The following is a 13,621-nucleotide window of genomic DNA, read 5'->3' on the forward strand; positions in this document are numbered from 1 at the left end:
TATATTGTAATTATACCAAACCCACTCCAGCATTCTTGCCTGGAGAATCCCAGGAACAGTGGAGCCTGTTGGGCTGCCGTCTATGGGGTCGCACAGAGTCGGACACGACTGACGCGACTTAGCAGCAGCAACAGCATAATTAAAGATTATCAATAAATTTAATTACACTTTTAAATGGAATCTTACAGTCTTTAGGCTAATAGACTCAAAGAGTATTGGATTTTTCTCTTTGTGAGTGAGTGAGTGAGCTCTGTCGTGTCTGACTGTTTGCAACCCATGGACTGCAGCCCACCAGGCTCCTCCATCCATGGGATTTTCCAGGCAAGAGTACTGGAGTGGGTTGCCATTTCCTTCTCCAGTTTAAAAAACTTAATTATCACTCACACTCCAAGACAAGCACCATTTCAGCAGTACTAAGCTAATACATGTGGAAATTTTCAAATATGACAAATCAATTTAGAGAAAACTTCAATTGTTTTTATAAGATGAAACATCCACTTTCATGATGATGGAGACTTGAAGAATTGAGTTTATATGTTTAATGTTAGCTTTATAGGATAAAATCTTTGATCATAAGCAGTCAACATGATTCTTAAGCTTCAGCTTCATTACTCCAAGATAGTGACTTGAATGATGAGATCAGGAAATCAACACCTTCTGCTCAGCAGAATAGAGGGTATTGCTATGAAATCTTCTAGGGATGACTTTCTGAACTCTATAATGTTCCCCAGATTCAATTCCAATCCCCAAATTCTTTGCCCTTACGCCCCTGTGACCTGGGTGATTTAAATATGGATATGAAGTCCATTGATAATTGAATGAATAAATTTCAAATGGTTATCATAGTTTTCAGAGAAAATGCTAGGAAGGGTTTTTAGAACATCTAGGTGAGAGAAGGTAGAAGACAATAGAAAAATTAATCAAGAGGCAACAGAAACAATAGTATATTGCTGAAATAGGAAGTTAATCAAACCTTTCCTATTTCCACCATCAAAATCCAGATCCATCAGGACACTATACTTATTTAGCTACATTCTGCCCTAATACTATCATCTATTAATCAATTCTGACAGCTTATGAAAATGTCTAATTGGATGAGAGAAGTATTAAAGTCCTTGACTTCTCCAGCTAGTCTTCTAATAATTACAAATTATTCTTTGTTTTTGAACCTTCTTAATAAATCATTCTTTAGCTCTCTATGCTCTTGGATGTTTTTATCAAAAAATCTAATATAAATATGATAGCTATACTGAAAGATATTTAAAATCTAAAGGATTTTTCAAGTTCTAAAAAATAAAAGTCAACTACTGTACTATGCAATCTGTTTACTTTTCGTACACTTAATATTATAAATAAAATTCTTACTAATGCTATTATAAATTTCTATTAACTTATTTTAATAACTATAATATTTTCCTTCATAACAGAATTAAACCTAATGTTTGACATCTAAATTGTTCAAAGTTTTATCAACTGTAAAGTATGACAAACATTTTTGTGCAAAAATCTTTTTTGATACAAATAGAATTCCACAAGGAGTACTACTGCACCAAGTGGTATGGAGTCGAGATTCTTGACACATGATTTCAAAATATTTTCTTTAATAATCTTTAGTTTCTTTTTTAATTGGTGGAAAATTGCTTTATCTTGTTGTGTTGCTTTCTGCCATACTCATGCACGCTCTTGAGCCTCCCTCCACTCCTCCCAACCCCCACCTCTAGGTCATCAAGGAGCACCAGGCTGGGCTCCCTGTGTTATATAGCAACATCCCACTATCTATTTCACACATTACAGTGTATACATATCCATGCTACTTTCGCAATTCGTCCTACCCTCACCTTCCCTCTGTGTGTCAAGTCCCTTCTCTGCTATGTTCATCAGTACCATTTCAAAATATTTTCTTAATTTTAGATTAGTCTATATTTCTATCAAGGGTGTATGAATGTGCCTATCTCAATGAGTGTTTGACAACAATACTACAAAACTTTTTTAACTTAATAGAAAAATAATAGCTTTATATTTGATTTGATTTCTGAGGAAGATATATATATATATGCAAAAATACATAGATAGTTTACTTTTCTGAATTCTCTCTTCATATCATTTGTCCATTTATCTATTAGGCCTCAGAGGTTTTATTAAATGATTTGAACTTTTTAAAAATATTATGAAGATATCAATCTTTTGTCTGTCTATGGTACTTCAAATTCATGTAAGATTTTTAAGGTAGATTGTTTTTAATTACATGTAGGAAATAGCATTCAGAGGTATCTTAACAGTTATTAGGAATGTCTATACTCATTTCTAATATGTGTAGTGTATCAGATGGTAAAGAATCTGCCTGCAATACAGGAGATCCAGGTTCAACCCCTGGATCAGGAAGATCCCTTGGAGAAGGAAATGTCAACCCACTCCAGTATTCTTGTCTGAGGAATTTCGTGCACAGAGGAGCTTGGCGGGCTACAGAGATCTCCAAGAGTTGAACATAACTGAGTGACTAACACTTTTCATATTCACTTCTAACTTCTATTTAACTTTATTGTTCATGATTATATTTTTTAAAGGTTATCTATTTTTTAATCATTTTATATGCTCTTATACCCTCTTCCAATTTTCTAGGATTCAGTATTTTGGTTTTTAACTTTTATTATTTCACTTCATCTGTATTCCTTCAGTTTATGTTATATGTTCTTTCCTAACACCATAAATTGTCTGATTGCTCACATATTTAAATAAATAGGATCATTTAAAGCAAAATATTGTCTCTGAGTGAAGCTTTGTTGTATTCAATATTTTATACCCTGGTTCCCATTATTTTGTAAGTAGTCTATAATCATTTAAGTTAAAGGACCAATTTTAAATTATCAACATTTAAGTTGTATTAAGTTGATCCCTCCTTTTTTTTGTTGCAGGTCACTTGACAGTCTTCTTGTCTTTATAATTCAATGGACCAAGTAAATGGCTCTGTGGTAACTGAATTTGTGTTACTGGGACTTACACAATCCTTAGGGATGCAGTTTTTACTTTTTCTCTTCTTCTCTGTATTATATTTGGGGATTATCCTGGGAAACGTCTTCATTGTGGTCACAGTGATTTTTGATTCCCACTTACATACCCCCATGTATGTTCTATTGGCCAACCTGTCACTCATTGACCTAGCCCTTTCATCCACCACAGTTCCCAGGATGATCTCTGATCTTTTCAGTGACTGTCAAATCATTTCTTTCCACAACTGCATGCTACAAATGTTCTTTATCCATGTCACAGGAGGAGTGGAGATGATGCTGCTCATAGCCATGGCATATGACAGGTACACAGCAATCTGCAAGCCTCTCCATTATCTAACTATTATGAATCCCAAAATGTGCATGTTTTTAGTAGTTGCTGCTTGGATAATTGGAGTGACTCATGCTGTGTCTCAGTTTGTCTTTGTCATAAATTTACCCTTCTGTGGACCTAATAATGTGGGGAGCTTTTATTGTGATTTTCCTCGGGTTATTAAACTTGCATGCATAGATACTTACAAACTAGAATTTGTAGTCACTGCCAACAGTGGCTTCATATCTATGGGCACCTTCTTTCTCTTAATTATATCATACATCTTCATTCTGATCACTGTCCGACGACATTCTTCAAAATATTTATCCAAAGTGTTCTTCACTCTGTCAGCTCACATCACTGTAGTGCTTTTGTTTTTCCTTCCATGCATGTTTCTCTATGTATGGCCTTTCCCTACAAAGTCACTGGATACATTTTTTGCCATTGTGGACTTTGTTGTCACCCCCGTCTTAAATCCTGCCATATATACTTTAAGGAACAGAGATATGAAGGTGGCAATGACAAGGCTAAGTCAACATGTTTTAAATTCTAGGGAAGTGACATGAGAGATTTCATTGATGAGAGCACAAGATAAATGTCATGAATCATCAAGACCCTTGTGGTCACCATGAACACTATAGAATGTGTTCATTTTCATTATTGCTTTTAAAAACTGAGAAGTTGGTTCTTCCCTAGTGGTTCAATGGTAGAGTCCACCTGCCAATGCAGAGGACATGGGTTTGATCCCTGATCCAGGAGGATCCCATATGCCGCAGAGCAACTAAGCTCATTGACCACAACTGCTGAGGCTGTGCTTTAGAGCCCAGCCACTGAGCCCACATGCTGCAACTACTGAAGCCTGCATGCCCTGGAGCCTGTGCTCTGCAACAAGAGAAGCCACAGCAATGAGAAGCCTATGAACCACAGCTAGAGAGTAGCCCCGGATTGCCTCAACTAGAGAAAAGTCCATGCAGCAACAAAGACCAAGCACAACCAAAATAAATAAATAAAATTATAAAACAACAACCCAAAAAAACTGAGACGCCTACAAAAAAGAAGGTATTAAATCAAAGAATTTCACTTACATAGAGTTGCAGCTTACATTTCTACCTAATCTCCAAACCTAAACTGTAGTTACCACATGGCTGCATTCAATATTCATGTGGATATTTTACATCTACAGATAGATATGTACACTTGTATATATGTATATATATATATGTATACACACATATACATGTAATTTAACTTCATCAGTATTTTCCATTTGATAACAAGCATCACTGGAAATCAATTAATATTTCTTATGGAAATTACGTAGATCCAAAGATAAAATATGGCTTTATGTAAACTAGTAGACAGTAAAATTGAGGAAGAAGCAATTCTCATCATACTTGTATTTTAATTAGATAAATAGGAAGGTCAACACTATGACACTACATTAATAATTAAAATTGCTTTTAGACTTTGATAATGTATTTCATACAATATTGTTTTAGAAATAGAGTCTATTATTTTCTATTATGCAAAATTTTGCCTATTTTCCAGTTTTTTTCAATATTTGTGTTCAAAGCATATCTTGATTCATTCTTTAAAAGTATCTACAATTCTGTAAGTATTTGAAAGGACTTATTTACTAGAGAAGGATACTCCATTGAGATCTCAGCTTCTTCAATGTGTTCATTTTTAAGTAAGGGCACTTAGAACAAAGAAGATGGCATGTTTCAGGTAAAATCTGGAAAGTCTGCTGGTCATGGAGCACAGCTGAGAGATCATTTGGATTCTTTCTATGACTGATTTAAGGAACATTAACTGTGATAAGTCAGTTCAGTTTAAACCACTGTATGGTAATTAAAGCTACTCAATAAAAATGATAAATAATAAGAACTTAGACTTATTATTCATCAAGGTATTTTTCCTATATTTTCTCCACAAATTCTAAGCTATCTGCTTTCTATAAAATCTAAAACATTATTATTTGCTTTCTTCTTAACACATGTGAATTTTAATTGCACAATTTTATCAATTGTTTTACTATGATTCCTTAAAAATTTACTTTTAAATTCAGTGAGGGTCATAGAAGTACCTGAGTTAGCCAAGAAACTGTGACATTAACCCTTAAATCAAGATGATTTTGTGTATTTCCTCAGGGGAAAGCTTGTGGGACTATAAAAGTTAGTCTCAATACCCAAAGTTCAGGATAACTATTTTCAGATCTCTTCATCTGCCTCTAGTCACTTCCATAAATGGTTTTTAATTAATGAAGTCATTTGCTAAGGAGGATTAGTTTATATCAATTTTCTTCTCTTGGAAATTGTATACTTCATGAGAAAGTACAAATAAAAGAAAAGTCTACACACCTTGCTCTGAAAATTGCTGTAGTGTCTTCCAGTTATGAAGGAGGTAGGTAGAATATGAAAGTGAAATATATTAGCAAAACTAACCAAACTGTAGCATTTGTATTGACAATAAAATGCTTCTATTAGTAATAACCCATTCTATAGAATTCAATTTTATGTGTATTTTTCAGAAAAAATGGAAGAATCCTGAGGTTGGTGAAACAAATTCATTTTGCTGAAGAATAGTATATTTGAATTCTTGCTTGTTACCATGGTAGAAAATCTTTTCACTGCAAATGAGAAGACTTTGGTAAATCTATACTGACATAACTATCGAGTTTGTTGTCTTCTCTCAGTGAAATGATTTCACATCAGTAAACATCCAAAGAAAATACTAAATAACATTCCTTGACTTTAAAGAAACATCCAAATCAATCAATCATGTCAGAAATGATCTCACAATAGGAATCCCATCCTCTTTATTGTCGATGACAAGTATGATTATATTTGTGCTAAGGAGAAGGGGACTAAAATTACTTTATGACTTGTTTTACTACTAGACTTCTTTTTATACTTGGAAATAAATTAGAATTGCTAAATATTTATAGGATTTTAAAAACAGTAATATGGAGCTTTAGGATAGGGCTATGGAATGGATAATGAAGAAAAAATGTAATTTCCAAGGACTGATTAAGTAGAGAAAACGTAATACTACTCCCCCAAGAAATTTGATGAGCCATACCCTATCCTTTCATGACTCCTTGAGACCCGTCAATTTCCTCTCCTCTCTTTTGTAGCTTCCCCTTCAAGCTACTGTTTCATTTTCTACTTCATTTACTGCAAAACCTCTGGACTCCCCAATACATATATGAAATGACTTTCGCAACTTACATCCAACGACCACTTTTCAGGCTCTTAATTTTCAGGTAGCAACTTACAAAGATATTCCAACAATACCTTTACATTTTATTATCATCATCCTTTACTTTCTTCCAAATGTATTACTTCTTCTAAAAATAATCTTTATGTTATATATTGCTATGCTAACTCTTATCATAGTTATTATCAGAATTAAAGCTGTGACAGTGTTCACAATTACTCAGAATTTAAAAATTAGCATCATTTTTTTATCTTATATATGTGTTGACACATGTCCTGTTATTACTACCTTTTATAATGGCTATTATTTAACTGCTTACCATTTGTTAGAAATTTATTAAACAATTGCTCATAATTCTGCAACAGTTCATGTCAACATAATAAAACAAGAATCCTATAGTAGGCATTCTAGAATACTTTTCCAATTTCATTTCCTATTAAAATTTTTTCACATTTTATCTCAGCAAATATTTTCCTCACTTTTAAATTTTTATTTTTTAAATTTTATTTTGTTTTTTAAGCTTTTTTGACCACCCCACACAACATGTGAAATCTTAAGTTCCCCCATCAGGGATCAAACTCACATCCTCTACAGTGGCATTCTCTTGCTTTTAACTTCTTTCTCTCATTTTTAAACCTTATTTTTGTGTTGTTATTCTTTTCTTCTATTTTTCATCTTTAATTTTATTTTGGCATAAATCTTTCTTCTAAGCATTTTCATATTACCAAATGGTAAGCATCAATTCTATCCTCTATAAATTCTTATAATTTTTAGTTTCTCTTTCAGAATTCTCATAAATGTAAAGTTCCCATAAGACTGAATCTCTACATCTGTCTTAGTTTTCATATTGCTATCCAAGCTCCTGAGAGATTATGAAAATTATATTTAAATTATGTCCCTCCCTCAATCCTGATAGAGTATTAGATTAGTGGGGATTTAGAAAAGTTTTGATCCAATGCAGTCATTTAAAAGATAGGGAAATGAAATGTTGCTATGATAATTATTTTTAGAATACAAGTAAACTTTTAAATGATTATTGAGGAGCCAGGGTTTTTCTATGAATCAGAGGTGATAACTCTCACTACTAATAATCATCTAAATCTATTGTGTAATTACCAAATAAAAAAGTTGAAATTCATAATAACCATAAGAAGGAATATAATTGGTATTTGCATTTACAAAATGGCAAAAGAAGTCTTAAAGAGGATGAATTCAAGATCCACAGATGCACACAAAACCCACTGTGATTGCCTCACATTAAATTGTGAATGAGGGTTTGTTTTATTTTAATAGAGAAGTTTCCAATAACTGTATACAAGATTATTGTGGTGAACTATAAGGCTACTAAAAATACCTTCTCAAAAATGCATGTCGTGAAAAGGCTTTGTAGATGTGACAATCATAGAGTTTTGTATGTATTTAAGAGCTATGATACGATCCACAGAATATGAACTGTTTTGGAGTTCAGCAAAAGAGGACACAAATGCACGGTGAGGGTATAAATTTAATGTGGCAGACAGGGTAACATGAAAAAAAGCATTTTATTAGGAATAAGCCCTAACATAAGTGGAAACATTAAAGCTTGGACAACTGGACTATAAGCATATCCAGGCAAAGAGTGTGGGATAAAATTGAGTTTAGATTGTAGGCATTTTGAATTCCTTTATGTAATAAAGCACAGAATGTCATCATGAGTGTGAACATAATGACACAAAATGGGGCTCTGAATTTGAACACAATATTTCTGACTTTCTTCTCACTCCATTCAAGGTAACTACAGAGTGTATTTCCTGGAATGAATCAATAAGTGAAACAAATCACTCCACGGTGACTGAGTTCATTTTTCTAGGATTCTCCAATTCTCAGGAACTCCAGATTTTCCTATTTGTGTTCTTTTTTGTATTCTATGTAGGAATTGTGTTTGGAAACCTTCTTATTGTCATAACTGTGGCTTCGGACTCCCACCTTCACTCCCCCATGTACTTCCTGCTGGCCAACCTCTCACTCATTGACCTGTGTCTGTCTTCAGTCACAGCCCCCAAGATGATTGCTGATTTTTTCAGTAAATGTAAGGTCATCTCGTTCAAGGGCTGCCTTGCTCAGATATTTCTCCTGCATTTCTTTGGTGGGAGTGAGTTGATGATCCTTATAGCCATGGCCTTTGACAGATACGTAGCAATCTGTAAACCCCTTCACTACACTACAATTATGCGTGGCAATGTATGTGTTGGCTTTGTGGCTGCTGTATGGGGAACTGGCTTCCTCCACTCAGTGAGCCAGTTGGCCTTTGCAGTGAACTTACCTTTCTGTGGTCCCAATGAGGTAGACAGCTTTTATTGTGACCTTCCTAGGGTCATCAAACTTGCCTGCACAGATACCTATAGGTTGGATATCATGGTCATTGCTAACAGTGGTGTGCTCACTGTGTGCTCTTTTTTTCTCCTAATCACCTCATACACTGTCATCTTAGTGACCATCCAGCATCTCCCTTCAGAGAGGTCATCCAAGGCTCTGTCTACCTTAACTGCTCATATCACAGTAGTTCTTTTGTTCTTCGGACCATGTATCTTCATTTATGCCTGGCCATTCCCCATCAAGTCATTAGATAAATTCCTTGCTGTCTTTTATTCTGTGGTCACTCCTTTCTTGAACCCAATGATATACACACTGAGGAACAAAGACATGAAGACTGCAATGAGACGACTGAGAAAATGGAATATCAATTCTAGGATAAAGTCTTAGATCTCTTATAAAATTAATCTGTAAGATTAATCTGAGATAATGACATATTATACAGTATCAGTAAGTTATTTAGAAAATCTAATGAAAAATGATATCTTCCATTTCATATTCTGTATCAACTGTCAAAGAATATTTACATACACAACCTCATGTTATTCTTTGACAATCTTGTTATATTTTTGAATACAGAGGCAAACTTAACATTTTACTTTGAAAATATGATCTCACTAATTCTTCTAACAATTAAAGGCATAAATATGTTAACATTTGTACACTCCTGTGCCTTCTTGGATGGTCCTGAGGGTAAAACAGAGAAAGATAGAAACTAGGTTGACTTAGGATATTTTTTTTTTAATTTCTATTTGGCTCATTTTACCTAAAAATATCAAGAAGCAAATGCTATACACCTAATTCAAAAAAATATACATGCTTAGTGATAATAATATATATGTCAACTTTTAAGAGGTTTAAAAAAGAAACTCCTCCCATTTTAACAGTTTAACTACTATCATTGTAACATCCCATAATCCATGAGTGTATTATTAAGAAAGACAGGAAGAGGGGCTTCCCTAGTACATCAATGGTGAAGTATCCATCTGTCAATGCAGGGGACATGGGTTCTATTCTTGATCCGGGACGATCCTATATGCCATGGGACAGCTAAGCCCACGTGCCACAGCTACTGAGCCTGTGCTCTACAGCCCATTGACAAGCAACTACTGAGCCCACGGGCTACAAGCACTGAAGCCCGTGCCTAAAGTCCATGCTCCACTACAAGAGAAACCACTGCAATGAGAAGCCTGCTCACAGCAGGGGCTAGAGATTAGCCCCCGCTCACCACAACTAGAGAAAACCCAGATGCAGCAACAAAGACCCAGCACAGTCATAAATAAATAAATAAATAAATAAATCTTATTTTTTAAAAAAAGAATGACAGCAAAAGCAAGTCTGCCAATATAAAATTTGTCTTGTAGGCACATGACATCCTGTGGTATACAACAGTTCATAGAATAAAAGCATTAGAGAGATTCAATTCTCTCAACATGTTGGCACACTGTGTATCATTTGGATTCATCCTTGTCACTTTTCATGGTTAGCTTTCACAAGCACAGGCTTTGAAGTCAAAAAGAGATGGGTTTGACTTTACCTACCCCATACTAATCATGACTTTAAGTATTAGCCCAGTTGGTAAATAATCCACCTGCAATGCAAGAGACCCTGGTTCAATTCCTTGGTCAGATAGGCTACCCACTCCAGTATTCTTGGGCTTCCCTTGTGGCTCAGCTGGTAAACAATTGCCTGCAATGCAGGAGACCTGGGTTCCATTCCTGAGTTGAGAAGATCCCCTGGAGAAGAGAATGGCTACCCACTCTAGTATTCTGGCCTAGAGAATCCCATGGACTATACCCATGGGGTCACAAAAGAGTTGGACGTGACTGAGTGACTTTCACTTTCAAGCTTGTTTCCCATGGATTAATACCCAGAAGAATTGTTGGGTCATATGTTAGCTAAATGTTTAATTTTGGAAAAACTCCATGCTATTTTCTATAATGTCTATGCCAACTTACATACCCATCAACAGTGTAACAGGATTTCCTTTTCTTCACATACTTTACACTTTCTTCATTAATTATACACCTGCTGGCTATTTGTAGATCTGCTTTGGAGAAATATCTATTCAGGTCTTTGCCTGATTTTAATCAGTTTTTTTTGTTTTGTTTTGTTTTTGTTGTTGTTTTCTGGTTTTTTTTTGTTTTGCTGTTCTGTTTTTAGCTATCGAGTTGAATGATTTTAACTCCTTATCAGAAATATGCTATAAAAATATTTTCTCCCATCCTGTATTTGCGTTTCACTCTTGCCTGTTTTCCTTATTATGCATAAGCTTTTTAGTTTTATGTGTTGTTGATTTCAGTTAGCTAATTTTTGTTGAGTTTTGCATTTATACGTCTTCAGTAATATTGTTCTGTGGTTTTTGTTTCTTGCAGTATTCTTATCCGGCTTTAGTATCAGGCTAATTCCGGATCTATAAGTTTAGGAGAATTCATTCCCTCCTCTTCATTTTTTTGAAAGAGTTTAAGAAGATTGGCATTAATTCTTTAAATTTGGGTAGAATTTACCAATGAAAACGATCTAGCCCTGGAGTTTTTACAAAAATGCAGCAAAACTGGAAGCTGGAAATAAAATTAAGAAATTAATAAAAACCTTGAAATTTAGAAACTTGCACTTAAAAATACTAAATGAAAGTGGAAATACAGAGAAAAAAGCAAATTTTCTCAATAATGATAATAAAGCAGTACATACAAAGATAAATGGGATATAGTTAAAGCAGTGATAAGAGAAAACACATACATATGAGAAAACTCATATGTATATGAGAAAAACTCATATACATGTATCATGTTTATGATGAGTCATATACACACACATTGATTAAAAATGAAAGAATTAAAGAAATGAGTTAAATTGCCAACTCAAATTTAAAAAAAAAAATCAAAAGGGAAACAAAAAGAAAACACAAGAAATAAAAGAAACAAAAGTAAAAATAAATAAAATAACCAAAAAGGGTATCAAATTTGTAAATCAAAAATCTTGTTTTAAATAAATATACAAATTAGACTGTCCAGTCCATTAGATAGTTTCATAAAAGATAAGAAGAGATAAAGCAGAAAAGTAGTTAATAAATAGTAAGAGAAAATAATGATTAAAAATCAGCAAATAAAGGTCACTAAAAACAATATTGTACACATCTATATAAATAAATTTGAAAGTTTTATGAAATGGATAAATATTTCAGGATAATACATTTACTACTGACTTCAGTACAAATATAATACTTAAAAACGCTAATTTCCATAGAAATAATACAGAAATTTATCAGGGAATTATAACACACAAATATCACATACATATACACATACACACACACACCAGGTTTAAATGGGTCCACAGAGAACTCTACAAAACATTTAGAAATCAGATATGCTGTGTGTTGCGCTTAGTCACTCAGTCGTGTTCAACTCTTTGTGACCCCATGGACTGTAGCCTGCCAGGCTTTTCGGTCCATGGGGATTCTCCAGGCAAGAATACTGGAGTGGGTTGCCATGCCCTCCTCCAGGGGATCTTCCCAACCCAGGGATCAAACCCAGGTCTCCACATTGCAGGCAGATTCTTTACCATCTGAGCCACCAGGGAAGTCCATGAATCCTGGAACGGGTAGTCTATCCCTTCTCCAGGTGATGTTTCTAACCCAGGAATCGAACCAGGGTCTCCTGGATTGCAAGCAGATTCAGATAGTCTCACTGAAAACAAATTGTTCCAAAAAATAGAAAAATAAAAACTGCTTCCAATTTTTTCATGAAACAGCAAAAGTTATACCCAAATTAAATAAAAATAGTACAAGAGCAAACATTATCAACCAGTTTAGTCATGAATATTGCAGTCAAAATTCTATATATAATATTAGTACAGTAGACATCCTTTCTTATACTATTCACAAGAATTAACTGTTAATAGATCTGGGATACAAATGCCAAAACATGAAGATATACAAACACAAGTACAAAATATGAGTAAATTCCTGAAAGTCCTAAATATAATGGAAATCTTTCTATGACACTAAATACAGATGTGATTTTTATTTTTTTTATTTTTTTTTTTCCTTACTTTTTTTTTTAATTTTATTTTATTTTTAAACTTTACATAACTGTATTAGATTTGCCAAATATCAAAATGAATCCGCCACAGGTATACATGTGTTCCCCATCCTGAACCCTCCTCCCTCCTCCCTCCCCATTCCATCACTCTGGGTCGTCCCAGTGCACCAGCCCCAAGCATCCAGTATCGTGCATCGAACCTGGACTGGCAACTCATTTCATACATGATATTTTACATGTTTCAATGCCATTCTCCCAAATCTTCCCACCCTCTCCCTCTCCCACAGAGTCCATAAGACTGCTCTATACATCAGTGTCTCTTTTGCTGTCTCGTACACAGGGTTATTGTTACCATCTTTCTAAATTCCATATATATGCGTTAGTATACTGTATTGGTGTTTTTCTTTCTGGCTTACTTCACTCTGTATAATAGGCTTCAGTTTCATCCACCTCATTAGAACTGATTCAAATGTATTCTTTTTAATGGCTGAATAATACTCCATTGTGTATATGTACCACAGCTTTCTCATCCATTCATCTGCTGATGGACATCTAGGTTGCTTCCATGTCCTGGCTATTATAAACGGTGCTGCGATGAACATTGGGGTACTCGTGTCTCTTTCCCTTCTGGTTTTCTCAGTGTGTATGCCCAGCAGTGGGATTGCTGGATCATAAGGCAGGTCTATTTC

The 13,621-nt window shown here is 34.4% G+C and overlaps 2 protein-coding genes across 2 annotated transcripts; both read left to right on the forward strand.

Annotated features, from left to right (window-relative positions):
- Positions 1–2,945: 2,945 nt before the first annotated feature.
- Positions 2,946–3,884, forward strand: LOC129620540 (olfactory receptor 4F6-like). The gene has a single exon (XM_055536356.1). It carries the CDS (start codon positions 2,946–2,948, stop codon positions 3,882–3,884), a length of 939 nt encoding a protein of 312 aa, XP_055392331.1.
- Positions 3,885–5,928: 2,044 nt separating this feature from the next.
- Positions 5,929–9,279, forward strand: LOC129622080 (olfactory receptor 4F4). Its single transcript, XM_055538995.1, has 2 exons — positions 5,929–5,967; positions 8,308–9,279. Exons 1-2 carry the CDS (start codon positions 5,929–5,931, stop codon positions 9,277–9,279), a joined length of 1,011 nt encoding a protein of 336 aa, XP_055394970.1.
- The last annotated feature ends 4,342 nt before the right edge of the window (positions 9,280–13,621 follow it).

The sequence above is a fragment of the Bubalus kerabau genome, chromosome 10, assembly GCF_029407905.1.
Source record: "Bubalus kerabau isolate K-KA32 ecotype Philippines breed swamp buffalo chromosome 10, PCC_UOA_SB_1v2, whole genome shotgun sequence".
Lineage (NCBI taxonomy): Eukaryota > Metazoa > Chordata > Mammalia > Artiodactyla > Bovidae > Bubalus > Bubalus kerabau.